The sequence below is a fragment of the Dipodomys merriami genome, unplaced genomic scaffold (assembly GCF_024711535.1).
Source record: "Dipodomys merriami isolate MVZ:Mamm:240054 unplaced genomic scaffold, mDipMer1.0.p SCAF_6, whole genome shotgun sequence".
NCBI lineage: Eukaryota > Metazoa > Chordata > Mammalia > Rodentia > Heteromyidae > Dipodomys > Dipodomys merriami.
In genome coordinates this window covers 13,132,155-13,148,599 of record NW_027206179.1, presented here as the reverse complement: position 1 = coordinate 13,148,599, position 16,445 = coordinate 13,132,155, and the positions used below count along the sequence as shown (strand labels likewise).

Sequence of the window (16,445 nt, the reverse complement as noted above, 5' to 3'; positions counted from 1 at the left end):
TCCTCGTCACCTACAGGGAGGAAGGCAGCTTAGGCCAGGGTCATGCCTTGCCTTAAACTGAGCACGTGTGTGTGAGGGTTCTTCAGTGGCTTTAACCTTTGCTAAAGGTGACTGCAGAGAGGATGGTAATGGATAGGGATGGCAAGTTAGAGCCATCCATTTGTGGGTCCATCCAGAAGTTTCAAACCATTTCTAGTATTTTCCCAGCACTGCACCATCTTCTGCCTATGACATTGAGACTTATTCAGTTCTCACTCTCTGGGGAAAGCATCTATTTGTAGTAGTTAGTCACCAGCACCAGGAAGGAGCAAGGCCCACGTGCCCAAGCAAACTGGAATATATGTGTGTACAGTGAAGCAATGATTTCTAAGTCAGATGATTGTGATTGAAAGTCCTTACTTTCCTCCTTTGATAGTGATGCCATCTTAAGTAATAGGCTGAAAATGTGGCCATCAATCTCTGAAGGGTTTTTGAATTGAGATGTTTTAAATTAGCTATCTCAATTTCGCTTCCTTGAAGTGGATATGGACGCAGTAGTCTCGTGTGGGGGGTGGGGCACAAGCAGGTCTGTGAGCACCTGTGGGGCTGGCATGGCTGCTGGCTGTCTGAGGAGCAGCGGTGCACCTCCCACCTTTGGCACACCCTTCTTCCCATTGGCTGTGCCTGGGATTTTGCTTTGGGCTCTCAGAAGTCACATTTGGACATGTGCCACCAAGGCACGGCAGTAACTGCACATGTGCACCCCCAGCGCCAAGAAGTTGAGGATTTTGTCATGGCGTGTGGAGAGGGGTGGACATTGGACGCTCTTCCACATTAAGTGCCCAGTAAAAACGGTCTGTGCCTCTGGTCCAGGAAGAGCTTATCAAGGCTCTGTTCACATGTGACTGATGGCCATGGCCAGCCACTCACCATCACAGCTTAGCACCCTTCGGGAGGCCCTTGCCCCATTTTGTCTCCACTGCTTTCTGTCCTCTTAGCACAGTGACATTGCCAGCCCACACCTGTCTTCCTGAGCATAAAGGGTCTATGTGAGGGTGATAGCATTGTGAACACAGCTTCCCACTTCCTCTGTGCCACAGGCTGAGCCCTGGCCGGCCCTGTGAGCCAGGTAGACGTGTCCATGCTGCTTAGACCAGTAAGGTAAGTTTAGGCCCCTGCTGGTTATGTAGTATATTTTGGCAAAGAGACAATTGAAGAAGTCAGTAAAAAAAACTTGAAGTTATTTTGCATTTGACATATTTATCCATATTTATTGAATAGGAAATAATTTTTAATTGGCCACATAAGCGGTACTTTTTATAAATAGTGTTCTAAATAAAACCATTTATTTGTAGAGTAGGTTAGTTGCTAAACGTGTATATGATCATCATTTGGACATGGGCTTAATTTGTAGACTATTTCTTAGGTAGAACTTTCTCTTTTTATCTTTATGAAGGCCAGTTTGAAATGCTGATCTGGGTGAAGTTCTCTAGCTCTGTTTTAAGGGTTGTGCTTTATTTGTTCTGAGGGCTGTGCTATTAAGACCCAGCCTTTTAAATGAGGGGAAACAAGCGTTGTTGCCATTTTTTTAACAATGTTTTCTCTTTTCCTTCTCTTCCCATCACCTTTTGCTTTTTGTTCCATGTCTTGGTTGTGGCTCTTCCTGTCCGTCCCTCCTCATCCCACCTCTGCCTGTTGCACCTGTCACTCCATCCCCCGTCTTAGCATGGCAAGGCACTGACCTGATGCATAATCACGTCTTGGCTGATGACGACCAATCAAGTCTAGACTCCTTGGGTCGTCGCAGTAGCCTTTCTCGTTTGGAGCCCTCAGACCTCTCGGAAGACTCTGAGTATGACAGTATATGGACAGCCCATAGTTACAGAATGGGCTCCGCATCTCGTAAGAGCTGCTGCTCCTATATCTCTCACCAGAACTAATGCACTCTGAGCTTTTCTTAACCAATGCTTGTTGTATCGCAGCCTGCTTTTCCTAGATGTTTCTTGCTGTTCCTGTCTCTTTTATGTGATATTTTAACAACTTTTAAGAGTGTTCCTGGTATTTCCCATTGTACCTGGTGGAGGCTCCATTGCCAGTCTGAGCACACATTCAAATCGCTGCTGCTGGAGGGAGAGGGGGCCCCCGTGAGCCTGTGCCCAGGGTGCTTTTCCCAAGGGAGTTGTTTTATAAAATTTCCAAATTGTTGTTGTTTTTTTTTTTTTTTAAATTTCAGTGTAGCAACTGTTCCAATTCTTTTTGGATGTAGCTGTATGGACACTTTTATATTTTATACCAAAACCACACAGGTTTGCAATCTCAAGTGCCAGCAGCACGGAGGGGGCCCTGGCCTTACCTTTAGGGACTAAAATTTTTTATGTATAATGTGCATTTGATGGAGTGATTGTGGGGACACGGTGAGAGGAATGTTTGTAGCAAACGCAACACAGTCGCAGTCTGCTGGCTGTTCTGGTGCCTGGTCAGAAGGCTGCGTGGGCCTTGACAGGTGCCCAGGTGTCCAACACCCCATGCTGCTCCCCGCAGGTGCTGTGCAGTGGCTGTCAGGCAGGAGCTCTCCCTTGTCAAGAAGAGCTTGCTCATGGCCACAGCCCAGACGTGCCCTCGTCATCTCTCCACACTGCCTGAGTGGCTGCCCTTACATGAAACCAACAAATCTGTGCCACTCTGTGCCAACTCCTGTGGTCCAGAGGTGTTGGGCTGAGTGCTTGGCTTCCATCACGGCCTGGCTGCCCCTGACATCCATACTTGCGCTCTCTGTAAGCCATGTGCACATTGTTGCTTTCAGCAACCGGCTGCAGTGAAACTCCATTTACAGCAACCCCGTAGTACACTACTCCAATGCTTCATTGTAATCCATAGGGAGGTTACCATGTAACTCACCTGAGGAAGTGGATTTGTTGTAAGGAGTTTTCACTGGTGTCACTCGGGCCAGTCCCTGCTTGAGAAAGAACTGAATGTGATGAATTGCATTCAGTCGTAGCAGCAGCCCCACTTCTGGTCATTGCTGTGGGCAGAACTGTGTTCTCTCTCCCATGCTCTGATGTTAAAATGGAACCTTTAGTTGTATTTTAAGTATTCACTGAAACATGCTTCAGAAACAGAATGCCATAGTAAATTGGGAATAACTTTTTTTCCTTTCTTCAGCGTGGCTGCCGTTCCAGCTGTTTTCACCACCCGCCCTCCTGGCCACGCCCATGTCTTCAGTGTTGTGTCTCCTTTGCACAGAGCGTTCTCTGATGCAATATCACCCTTTCTTGGGGGCGGGATCCTGCAGCTTGCCAGTGAGAGGTGCTAGTGAACCCTGGCCAGTGCCTCCCGCCCCCCGTGGGGAGGGCTGCTGCATCTGCATGGCACAGGGTGGCATAGGAGCCTTGGGATGAGGCAGGGCGGGGCAGGGAGGGGTGCTAGCTGCTCCTTCTGGACTCCTGTCTGTCCTTAGTAGCTACAGAACTGCTCTCACCCACTGAGATTTTGTATTTTTGTATCAACTAGTATAAATAAATTCAAAGAACAATCTTTGAAGATTAGCACCCAGTATTGATTTCCAGGAAGAGTTGAGGTTTGTGTAGATTCAACCAAATAGCAGATGGCAGTATTGAAAAGTATAATTGTGAGGTTCATATGCTTATTCAATATCATGAATGTGATGGGGAAGGGAGTTTTGTTTTGGCCCCCTCCCCCGAGTGGGAGTCCTTTCTAACATTGCACAGAGCATCCTTGCTTTGGGACTTAATCCGTGCTGATGGCCAGTTTCCATGCTGTGTGCAGCACAGCTGCTGCCCGCCAGGTGCCAGCGTTGGTCTGAGGAGGCACATCAATGGCACCTACACCACCACTCCCTTTGTACGAATCAGAACCATTTGACACCGATTTTTGTTCATGCTAGGTTCACTGTAGAATAATAGCCTGACCTTTTCTTTTGTTGTTTGTTTGCATTTGTTTTGAGTGTCTGACGCCACTAGCTTTTGTGACCTGGTTAGAAGTAGCAGTGCCACAGCCCAGAAGATGGCACTTGAGTGGCAGAGGTGACATGGCTTGTGTGGAACTGTAGTCCTGCTGACACGGTACCTTATGTTTATGCAGCTCTGTGGTCTCTGCACAGTTGCTCTTAGAACAGGAGGATGAAGACTGAGCTAGAAGGTAGGTCTAAGCCATCACCAGGCCTTTGCAGATGGCCCGGACAGTGTTCCCTTCAAAATTCACACACACCAGAAGTATTTAATAAGCTATATTAATTACGTGTTTTGCGTAAAATTGCCAAAACACGGTAGTGTGTATATAGTGGTATAAGACCTGAAAAACCTCTATGACTGTGCTCTTTATCTGTGAATGGGAAAAGCCATTTTTAGTACATGAGTGCCATCGAAAACTCAACTGGATGTATATCTGAATGTTGCATTGTACTGTACAGTATGCATATTATTGTTTGTGGTTGCATATGGCAATGAAGTGTTTGTTTTATAAATATAAAAAGACACCTGTTATGTACAGTTGAAATAAATTTTGCCTTTGTTAGCCCGTGACTTTCAATATTTGTTATGTGGGGAAGGGGCAATAGTGTAGTTTGTAGTTCAATATGACTTAGCTCTTCTGCTCAGATGCAGCATTTTCCTGAGACAGGCCAGGCCAGAGAAGAACTAGGACTGTCTCTAGGCATCTGTGCTCTAGGCAGGCACGACACTGCTCATGCATTCCTTCCCCTGTCCCTGCAGTGTTTGTGCACAAGTGAGAAAACCCACAACTTCTGGTACAGTTTTTATTATGTCAGTTTCCTTTCTTTCGTTACACAAAGTGCACACTCAGCTCAAGAGAAATCTCAGCCCAGGAACAGAGCACCTTGTGGTGGGTGCAGGCTGGCACTGGTGTCCACACTAAGCAGATGCTGTGTGCTCTTCCCTTTCTAAGGAAGGAAGAGCAGACTCATTCTCAGCTGTAAGGAAGGTGCCTGTGTGACTTGGGAGCGGATTTTTGTGTACAACTTAGTGCTTCAGTTGAGTGTAATTGGTGCAGTTGTGGAAAAGTCATGGATTGAAGAAGACACATCACAAACATGTCTGACTGCTGCCCAGGCGGGCACTCAATGTTCCTTTGTGAGAAGCTTAGGTTGTTCTTGGGTTTTTGGTTTCAGACAGACACACATGCCGTGGGTCTGTTAGTTGGGCCCTGTCACCCCGAGTCAGTCAGCTGCTATGTGTCGTTGCTGTGGCCCTGGTAAGCAGCACAGAAGGGACAGCTGGGCCCAGGCTCTGCATTGGTAAAATGGGATTCCTTGATTAGATCTGTATTTTTCAAAGTGAGGTCTACAGTCAGGGGTGTCTGAGTGGCCCTAATGGTGGCTGTGTGGCACCATCACTCAGGATGGCTCAGACACCTGAGGTCTGAAGGCTCCATGTTTGAGAGGTGCTGAACTGATGCTGGGTGTCTATTTTTGTTGCATCCACAGCAGGGATGCACCTTCGATGTGTGGTTCACAGACTCTTGGATTGTAGGCCAGTTTGGCGTTCGTCAGATTTGCCTAGAGAACTGCAGGCTGTTCGTTCTGAAGGTGGAAGAAAGCTTCTTCAGATGGGTTTTGAAGAGCTGGATTTGTGAAGCTTAGTGTGTATTTGTATGGCAAACATTATCAAAACCTGTTTTTTTCTCAAGGTGCATTGGGTATCTCCAAAAAGCACAGCTCTCCTCAGCATGTCCTGACGTGCTATGCTGTAGTAGCCTGCCTCTGTCTCCCTAAAACACCCAGGTTTAAGAAATACAGATCTCTGCTGTCCTGAGCCATCACAAATGCGGTCCTTCTTCCAGACTGGATGATTCAGTGAATGTACTTCAGTAACTGCTGAGACCCTTGTCTGCTTTGGAAAGCCTTCTTGCTAAAGATGTAGTCAGCTTATAATCCACCAGGGTTTTATAAATATTCCTTCATTTCTGTTCTGAAAGGAGATACATTTTTTTTTAGTCATCTAAGAATATATTGAAATCAGGTCTGGATAGCTGTGTGGACTAAGAATCCTCATTTGCAGATCTCCTAGCTCATAGTCAGAACCACCAATGACGTTTCTCAGTCCCTGGGTTCTATTGTGCCACTGAGCATGTAGTTCTTGGAAAAGCAAGATCTAGCCAGTCCTTCCTGAGTTTTATAGTTCCTTAAATTAATGATGCTGCTTATTGTAACTTGAAGCTTGTATCTAGGAAGGAATCCATTGGATAAGAGATAGCTGTAAACTGGCTGTGTTCACTCCCAGAACAGCTTTGCTGACATGACAGCTCCTGTGATCTCTTTCATAAGTAATGAATTAAGAAGTGCTAAGTGATGAGAGGGTGTCTGTCACCAGGGCGTGAGATGCCTGGCCCACTGGCAGCCACTCCTCAGCCCTTCTCTGCTCAGTGACACTGCTTTTGTCACCTGGCAGGTTTGTTTGTCACTAGTGGCTTGGGGGCAGATACTGAAAACAGATTATCCCAAGGCTAGCTGAGTGGGAGAAACTGCTGCTGCTTCTGATAAAATGTATTGCAGGCTGTAACTTGCTTTGCCACTGATGCCTTTTTTGATTTGACTGGGTTATCTGCAATAGGGGCCCAGAGCCGGACAGTGGGGGAGTGCCTAACTGGGACGCGTGGGAACCGCAGATCTGCACTGTCCCCAGCTGGCCCCTCTCCATCGGGAGCTGTTGGTTTTCTACACATGTGGCAAAACGCCTGGCTCTTTGGAATCCTTACGTATTTTTCTGCACAGATAGCACACGAACTAACTCTTCCTTCTAGAGACAGGTAACACCTCACGCGTGGGAGGCGCAGGAGCATTCGGTGGTGCTGCTCCCATGTTGCGCGCGCGCTCGTGTCGTGCTGCGTGCACCCACCAGGAAACGAGCCCAGGACCGGCTGTGCTGCCTCGTCGAGGTCTTCCATGGGAGCTCTGTCCTCTGGACAGATTTCTGAGGGGCCTGTTGCTAGGAGCAGGCGGTGGTTTTAAAATAGTGTTCCTCCCTGGAACTACCTTGAAGCCCGCCCCCTCTGCCCTGAGGCGTGGATGGACCACATCCCCCACCCCTCTATAGTGTGAGCGGAGGGCTGCCATCCAAGTAGTCTTTGACAAACTTGTGAATACACCAGATACACCTGCTCCTTAGGCTTTGACAGAAAGTACTGGAGTTTGATTGGAAGACTGACATTACTGTCCGCACACACAAAGTCCTTCTTTCACTAAAACGTGAGTCTCGTGAAGCTCTTGTTGCGCGATGCAGATGTGTGCTTGGCTGTTCATATGAGGGCCCTCTCCCCGCCTGCCCGGCAGAACGGCGGTGTCTGCTCCGCCCGGTTCTGCCCTCCTCATGCTGCACATACGTCCAGCGCGCCGCCTGTGCGGGTGTCTGGGAGCGCTTCCCGGGAGCGATGTTTGGGCCCTTGCCGTCAGCTTGGCGCATGGGGGGTGGGAGAGAGCGGTTCATAAAGCTGCCCTTCACATCCTGTCTTTAAAATGCCGGTGGCATTCGGAGATTTTGTGCAACAAGGACACACAAATGCCCTTCTTAGACCTGACAGCCTCTGGGAAGACACCAGAAACATAAGCAACCAAGCTGATGCCACTGTCATGCTTTTCCAGCTTCCCTCAAACAGGTGTGTGCTGTTTTCAAGCAAAGGTATTTAAATGAGCCCAGCTCCATATCAAGGGCTTGTATTTCACAGTGGATTATATCCTCCTGCCAACTCGCATCTGAAATATTTTTTTCAAAAATACAAGTGTTTATCACAAGGTATATTCTTTTTTTAAAGTTTAATCCTATCTTTTTTAAAGTTGCTATTATAATGGTGATGTACAGAGAAATTACAATTACATGAGTCAGGTAATGGGTATACAATGTATATACTTGAAGCAAGGATTTTTCATTTTATTCAGAAAGATTTGACTTTCTTCCCTCTCCTTTTAAAATGAGTATTTGGGATACAATTGACCCCTGAAGTGTTACCGAGAGGCTGCCCCATGTGAGCGTTTGTGCTGGGTATTGGCTGGCGTGCCTAGCCGTCCTGACTTCCTTCTGATGAGCCTGCGCATTCCTGCCACACTGGACAGCTCGCTTCCTTCCTTTTAGAAAAATGTTCAGATTCTAGGGAATAAAATATTCATTAGCTAACACAGTGGTACTACTTTTTCCTGAACTTGTGCTGTAATACCTTTATTTTTAGATGTTGCTGTTTTTCTAATTGCCAGATTTTTTAATTTATAAATACAATGTATGTGTTCTATATGGTCTTGTATGTCTTCCTAAAATTCCTGGAATAATATAACGGCTTAAATAGGTTGAGTATGTAGGCAACATGGTCAGAACCTTGAATTTCTACATTGTTGAAATGCTAAATCTGCTATTCAGACTCAGAAGTTGAAGTTTAATAAATTGCAAAATGGCTGATGTTTCCTTTCTCTGTATGCTTGGAGAGCGAGCTGCACTGGGCCATGCTCTCAGAGTGGGAGGGTGGGGGGCTTTACCCTGGAGTCCCATGGTAGCAAGCACAATGTAGTTGAGTAGCTGTCTTCCGTGCCTCTGCTGTCACATTCACTGAGGTCTTTTTTTTCTTTAATGACCCTAGGTTCACGCAAAGAATCTGCTCCGCAAGTGCTGCTTCCAGAAGAAGAGAAAATCATAGTTGAAGAAACTAAAAGTAATGGTCAGACAGTGATGGAGGAAAAGTAAGACATCTTCTGTGTGAGGCCCCCTCCCTCTCTCCCCCGCCCCCAGGTCTGTGGAGGAGGCTGGGAAACCACTTCTAAAATACCCTTGCCTGTTGGTGTTCACCTGGGCTAGATTTAGTTAGGCTGAGCAGGGCAGAACCCTGAGCCTCCCACTTCACCTGCTCACTCTGTTTCCTCTTCCAGGAGCCTTGTCGATACTGTGTATGCATTAAAGGATGAAGTACAAGAGTTACGACAGGTGCGTTTGTCCGATTTCCATCTTAAAAACAAAGGAGAAAGGAGAAAAGACAAAAGACATTGTAACTTTTAGAAATCTGGCATGGAAAGCCACTGGTCTTCTATAAGAGTAGACTAGCAAATGTGGGGGGTTTTTTTGTTGTTGTTTTTTGTCAGTTATGGGGCTTGAACTCTGGGCCTGGGTGCTTTCCCAGCACTCTTTAGCTGAAGGCAAGTGCTCTATCGCTTGAGCTGCAGCACCACTTCTGGTTTTCTAGTTATTAGAGATGAGTCTCACGGAGTTTCCTGCCTGGGCTGGCTTTGAACTGTGATCCTCAGATCTCAGCCTCTGGAGTAGCTAGGATTACAGGCATGAGCCACCGGCGCCTGGTGCAAATGTGTTTTTAAAGTGACTTAGTTGTATCTTTATTTTATTAGCTATAAACCACCTTACATGTTGGAATAGTAATGTAACATAAAATGTTGTCTGGTTACGAATTCTGAGAAGCCTGGCTCAGAAGTGAGTCTTGGTAGGTGCACAGCCAGCTGGGTGTGCCCATGACCAGCAAGGTGAGGCCAGATTCAGGGGGAGGTGGGCTAGTGCTGGGAGTCTGAGGCCCCGCACAGCCCTCACCACCGCTGGCTCCGGCTCCTCTCATGTCCTGGGTCCTGCTTCCTCCCCAGTCCGTGCCCTATGCCTTCTTTCACTCCTGGGTAAATTTTCAGCCTGTTCATTGGCTGTTGCTTCCATTCCTTATCCAACTATTGGAGAATTAAAAATGTGGAGTAGACTGGGTAAAAGCTGGGCCTTTCACTCTTCATAGCCCTTTTGTCTTAGTACATTGGTTTATAACATGTAAGCCAGAGCCACAGGGCCTGTCCTCTCGCTGTGATGGAGCTTTCGGCGGGAGGGGTGGGGGGGTGGGGGGGGGAGATGAAGTGGCAGAATACAATGCCAGGCAGACCGCACTGCCTTGCTCTCAGATCCCTACCCCACCCCAGGCCTGCACACGCTGTCGCAGTGTGCAGTCTCTCAAGCAGGGGTTCTCAGTGCACTGTGTCGTGAACCTGCCGTGGTCTGCTTGGCTTACAGGATAACAAAAAGATGAAGAAGTCTTTGGAAGAAGAGCAGAGGGCCCGCAAAGACCTGGAAAAGCTGGTGCGGAAGGTTCTAAAGAACCTGAATGACCCTGCTTGGGACGAGACCAATCTATAAGGCTGACTGGTTCTGTGAGCTGAGGACCTGTGACCAGGTGAGCCAGGCGGGGCGACGTCCGGGATGGAAGAACATTGTCATCATGCGCAGATAGCAACGATCACACCGTCACGGAAGAGGCCAGGCTGCGCTCATCCCCCTCTGCTGACATCTTGAGTACCTCACTTGGCAATAAGTTTGGTGACTGACTAAAGTCTGCCTTTCGGGCTTTTCAGTTGAGTGTGTAGACACCACACATGCGTACTTCTGTAAATACTTCATTCTGAACATACATCCATGACTGTGTCTGGGCTGACCCTCTTGCTAGGACTTCTCACCAACCCCCGGCTCCAGGAGGTGCACTTGGGCCCCATTGCAGGCAGAGGGGTGGAAGGCGCCTCTGGCAGGCCTGGGTCCTGAGCCAGCTGGTCCCCAGGGTACCGTGTTGGCATGTTCCCTGCCGGCGCACTATGCCAGCTTGACCTGGTGTCATTGGTCTTCTCTTGCAGCAGTATTCTGCCCAGAAGCCTGTGATGTGTCACAGGGACACAGGCCCAGTGGGACCTGGCCCCGAATTCCAGGCCGTGGACACCATCAGGCACATCTGGAAGCTGACTCCTGCCGCCTCATGCAGGACTCCTTCTCAGTGCAGGGGGCATGGCCCAGGTTGTCCCACACAGGCTCCTGTAGAAACCTGTTAATAGTCTACCATTACATCCTCCCCAGAGAGAAAACTAGAATCTGTACATAAATGTTATTTATTATATACGCCACAGCCAGTCAGAACCACCCGAGGCAGCGCTGTGAGCAGTGGGCGGGTTTTCACTTTAGCCCACTTTCACCCTGAGAACTGTTTTGTCATGGATGTGGCCAGCATTGTCTCATGACCACTGAAAACCCACTTCTCCCTCATTCGGCAAGAATAAAGCAATACTAAGTGCAGCTGAGTAGGTCCACTGGTGGGGACACGGTCAGGAGCCCTCACTCACCCCGCTTCCTTGCCTCCCTGGGCCTGGGGGCTCCAGACAACCAGCAGCCTGGGCGGGAGAGCCTGGTTCAGCTGTAGCAATAAGTTATGGCGGCGCAGCAACTTGCCATCGGCGCTCCTCCTCCAGGGAGGTCGGGCCTGAAGTAAGAGCCACTTTTCTGCAGGAAAATAATATCTCCTTCCCAGATACACAGCACTTCTGAGTTGCTTGACCCCGACATGCACTCTGTCCGTCACTCTGACCAGGGTACTCAGGAGAAGCCTCTGGAAGCCTTTGAGCTGGGTGCCCAGAGGTGCTCTGTTTTCCAGTGTTCCGGTTCCTCTCCTGCTCTTGTTGCCTGCAGCCCCCGCCCTCGCGGGCCCCGGGTTCCATGCAGGATTGCTCACTTCTGTACTTGCACTCTTCCACTTCCCACAGGGACCAGACATGATCACATCCTGTTTCCTTGTTCAGAAACCCTATTTATACAAGTGTTTTGGCGACTCGTAAGATGTGTTGAAAAGCAGATTTTCACTCAGGAGCCATTCTTCTGGGATCTCTCTTCCCGGGCAGTGGGTGCTGAGTCACTGAAGGCTGTCCTCCACTCCCTGGACCGCCTCCTCTAGACCTGCCTTAATGACTCGCCTGAGGTGGTTCCTGAGAACTCCGTGTTTTTAACACCCCCTCCCCAAACTGGGCGTTGAGGTTTCTCCCTGCAGACCACCCTGTGGGCTCTGGGGAGTGGGAGCCCACACCATTCCTTCTAAAACCCACCCTGCTGTACATACCTATGGCCTTTGCACAGGGACTCATGGAGGGTGGGGCTCGGATCCTGACGTCACAGCGATGCTGTTTACCAAGGCCACCCTCTGCCCAGTCTCCGAGGAGTGAGGGACGAAGCCATCTCCTGTCCTATAGATGTGAAGCACTTTCCGTGTGAAACCGCGCTGAGATGTTAGCCGTGTGTGGAGCTGCAGAGTGTGCCGAACACCTCCATGTACGCTGCAGCCACACACTCTGGTGCTGGGCCTTAAACACCTGCTGCTGCCTGTGTGCACTCCCCAATGCCAATCTCTCCCACTCTGGGACACCCGGGCGCCGGCCCCAGGGGAAGCTGTGTGCAGGCAGTGTCCTGGGGTTGACTACTACAATGTTTGTGCTACATCGTTGTAATTAATTAAACTGATTATTTTTCCTATTTCACAAAATGGTACTTTCATCTTTGGTACATGGGCTGTGTGTCTAAAAGCTTTTCACATTAAAAAACTCTAGGGAGTTTTTGATGGTGGGAGGTTCACATTTTTCAAACCCAATTGAAGAGACTAAGATGAGGAAAGAAGAGGTTTGGGGAAGGAAGCGGCAGCAGCGGCAGTGTGCTCTGTTGAGCACAGGCCCAGCCCAGCAACTGTGCTGGGCATTTACCTCTGTATGGGAAGATGCCCAAACCACCATTGGTGTTGAACAGATAGCTCGAGTCCCTCGTGTGATTGCCATGACTCGAGAGGAAATGGCTTTATGTGTCTGCCTTGCAAGAGTTCCCTGGTAAAAGTCCTTTTTTTGGTAAAGAGGGTTGGAGAAAGACTTGTTAGAAATTAGGATCTGGGTTCACTTGCTGTGCTAGCTTTCTGCTGCTGTGGCAGAGTATCTGAGACAGCTTAAAAGGAGGACGGAGCTGGCAGTGGCCACGCACAAGATCTGAGGATTGAGGTCAAAGCCAGCCTGGCCAGGAAAGTCAGTGAGACTTCTCCACAGGTGGAGCTATGGCTCAGTTCCAGCCTTGTGCAAAAGAGTTATAGTGCCCAGGCCCTAAGTTCAAGCCCTAGGATGGGCATAGAAAGGAGGGCAGGGGGAAGATGAGCCATTTCAGGGACTGGTCCATGGGTTCCTGGCCCTTTGTCTCTGGACTGTGTGACTCTGATCCCCAATGGCAGGGCACGTGGATTGCCCTTCACTCACCATCTTGGATGGTTAAGGCTGGGCATACTGGACCCGGGGTTCTGGCCACTTGTAAAGCTGTGTTGACCATGCATTCATCTTAATGGCAGGTGTCCTTGAGTCTGCTCAAGGACATGTGTAGAGCACATGGCAGATACCCCTCGTCCTTGGGGGAGGGAGTGCTGGAGCCAGAGGTGCTCTGGTTTCATGGGGGAGGGGGTCTGCCCATTCTTTGAAGGCACTTAGAACTGACTTCCTTGGCGGCTCTGCAGTTTGGGGTTCTGAAAAGAAACCGCACTCAGGGCTTCACAGTGGCTGGCTGCCCTTGGAGGTGGGTTGGGCTGGGTGCACCCAGAAGGTCCTCGTGCCCTTACTTGTCTTTCCTCCTCTCTCACTTTCCTGTACCCTGCTCTCCTGGGACAGCTTCTTCAGGGTCATTTCTGCCCCCCTCCTCCCCATCCCTGAACAAAAACTTCTTAAACAGAACTTTCTGCCTGCTGCTGCTGTTTTGTTACTAAGCTTTTCCTTATGGCAAACTTCAGGCTTAGAAGACAAATGGCGGCCATGCTTCCAGACTTACTTCTCCTGTAGGTGGTGCTGGGTTTTCCTGAGCCAGGAACCCTGGGAGCCCTGGCCACCATTTTGCCTTCCTGGTCTCTAGTGCCAGGTTCCTTTTAGTGAGGTTATGGATAATGTGCTTTGGCTTTGTAGTGTGCTCCTAACAGCTGCTTCAGCTCTAGATTTCCCTTGCCCCGCCTGTCCCTTGTCGCTGCCACAGGCAGAGCCAGGGTGCCATCTCTCTTCCCGATATCGTCTGTCCTCCCAATGCCTTCTTAGCCCTCCCTAGTCTGGCTCAGCTCCTACACCCGCCCCCCAGAAGAGGTGGTTTCCCCTGCTCCTGGACACCATGCCCCTTCTGCCCTGCTGTGCACCTGCCCCGCCCCTTAGCTGTAGTGACATGGGTGGCTCTGTCCCTGTGCCCAGCCCGGCTTGCTGGATGTCCACAGCTCCTCCCAGTGGCCTGGGGAAGGAGTGCGCTGGTGAGAGGCAGCCCAGCCTGCCAGCAATGACAGGCTGCCCACCTTGCCAGGATACAGGAGGCTACATGGTCTGAGAAACCAGCCAGGTCTTAGGCCGATGGCTCCCAGGAGCATGGAACCCATGTGGTAAGTGTGAGGCAAGTCTACTTTCCCCTGGCAGGAGGGGGGACAACAATCAGTTTTCCTGGCCTCCCCACCTTTGGCCTGGGGTACCCTGCAGCAAGGTTGAGTCCACAGGGCATCAAAGTTATACCTGAGTCCTCAAACTCAGATGGCAGTGTCCTGGATGGAAGTAAATTGTTCTTGGACTGGATCATCGCAATGAATGCTGTGTGCGCTTAGTGGAGTGGTGAGCCATGTCTGACGCATGGAGCAGAGAAGGTCAAAACAGACGTGCCCCGGCTCCCAACAGTTGAGCAGGCTGAGACCTTGCCCTATAGGAGGAGCTGGAACTAAGGCTTCCAGCAGGGTGCTGAGACTAAGATACTCCCTTCAGTGGCCCATGCAAGCCCTGTGCAAAGCTTCCCACTCTGCCTTGTCTGGAGCAGTGGCCTCTGCATTAGAGCACAAGCTTTAATGTGTGTATGGAAGGCAGCGGTGGAGTCAGTTGCATGTCTGGATTGGTTGTCTATGGGGAAAGCCATCACCTGGCTGCAGAAGAGCTGTTAGTAGTAATAAGACAGGCCCCTGCTGCAAGTGCAGCACTCAGAAGAGCGGCCCCCACAGCCTCTGGTCACCTTTCATGGCAACACCTTGGCCAAGGTGCTGCGGTTAAGGCTCTGGGATGGAAAGGTGGTTCTGGGTTGTACTACTGGACCCTTCTGAGGGAGGTGGAGGGCCAGGCCTGAGGCAGCATGTACACCCTGATGGAAGCAGGATGGGAGCAAGCAATGGCCCCAAGCCAGGGGGTGTCCGAGTCTGCAGAAGTTGGAAAGGTGAGGGGATGGTTTCCCGAGCTCCCATGGGGGACACAGCCCTGTGACACTTAGGTGTTATTGCTGGCCTCCACAACTAGAAGGGAACCGCTTGACACAAAACCCAGTGGCATTCTGCAGAAGTAACATCTAAAGTAGCAGTCACATCAAAGCCCATGAACAGCTCAAGAGACTCGCGGTTTAGACACTGACTATTGACATACTGGGACTAGAGAGGCCTATGCAGATGTGTGCTTGGATCAGAGTTCCACCCCCCTCCCCCCCCCCCGCCACACACACCCCCTTTCTGACAGGCTTCCTGATCACCCTCGTACCCAAACCCCACAGACTGATGCCCTGGGAAGGCCAGCATGTTGTGGCTCTGAAACTCTTGAGGGCAGAAGCCTAAGGAGCCCAGAGGCCAGCTGCCATGCGCCTGTCCTCGGCATGGACATGTCCAGTGCCATGCCAACCAAGGGGGCAGACTAAGTGTCAGAGTCTGCAACTCCAGGCCTGGCGTTTCTGGAAGAGGATGACTGGGAATAGAGTAGGGCCTACCATGAGCTGAGTTGGGGGCAAGAGGGGGAAGCCTTGGTCAGAAATGCAATCAATTCTTAGGAAAACTGTAAAGGTGAGGAAGACCATCTGTGTGAGCCATGTCAGGAAGGGAGGTAGCTGTGCGCGCCTCAGTGATGTGTGTTGGTGAACTTACACATGCAGAGGGCAATGATGGCAGAGGTGTAAGGAAGTTGAAAGTGCCCATGTGTACACATACCCTCTCTGCCAGAAGTGGAGCAACCTTAGGAGTTCAAGTCCCATTTCTCCAGCGGAATATTCCAGTGTCAGCACCACCCTGAGGGTGACAGCGCCAGACAGAAGATGTCAAGGGCAATTCTGGACCAATCTCATGGGAAATGAAATAGCCCCAAGAAAAGCTACCTCATAACCAAGGCTGGGTGGAGGAGGGGGGGCTGCTCCAGGATCCAAGTTGGAGTGTTCAAAAGAATTAAGAATGCATTTACAGAAAACCCAAAGGCTTTGATTATATGCTTAGATTAGGAAATGCCCAATGCCACACACGCTCCTGTGAGAAATTTTAACAGAACCCTGGCCGAGGGCAAATGCCAAATTAACTGTCTCTGTGTGAGATTCAGAGGTACAGCCGCCCCCCTCCACAGTGCCACGTGGAGGCAGAACAGGAGAGGGGACACCAATGGTGGAGAAATGACAGATGATGTCATTTTCAGTCATGCCACCATGTGTGAGGGAAGTGCACAGTGCCCACAGTTAAATGGTGCCAAACACATGATTGATGTAGAAACTGGATTTTCTGCAAGCCAGGGACAAAATGGAAAACTTAAAAGATCTTTTCAATAACAAAAAAGGTCAACTAGGAAAAATAAAATGAAAAAAAAAATGTAAGAGGCAGACCTCATGGTTTATGCCTGTAATTCCAGCTATGGGAGGTTAGAGGGAAGATTGAAGTCCAGGGCAAGT

At 49.8% G+C, this 16,445-nt stretch overlaps 1 protein-coding gene across 5 annotated transcripts in view; it reads left to right on the top strand.

Moving 5' to 3' along the window:
* Arhgef7 (Rho guanine nucleotide exchange factor 7) overlaps nt 1-10,345 on the top strand; it is a 106,046-nt gene extending 95,701 nt beyond the window's left edge. For 4 of the 5 annotated variants that reach the window (XM_070002603.1, XM_070002606.1, XM_070002607.1 and 1 more), the window contains 4 exons: nt 1,705-1,881; nt 8,578-8,677; nt 8,864-8,918; nt 9,990-10,345. In XM_070002603.1, coding sequence (XP_069858704.1) covers nt 1,705-1,881; nt 8,578-8,677; nt 8,864-8,918; nt 9,990-10,112 — 455 coding nt within the window. In that variant the 3' untranslated portion in view covers nt 10,113-10,345. The remainder of the gene's footprint in view (nt 1-1,704; nt 1,882-8,577; nt 8,678-8,863; nt 8,919-9,989) is intronic. The other variant, XM_070002604.1, reaches the window with a different exon arrangement.
* The last annotated feature ends 6,100 nt before the right edge of the window (nt 10,346-16,445 follow it).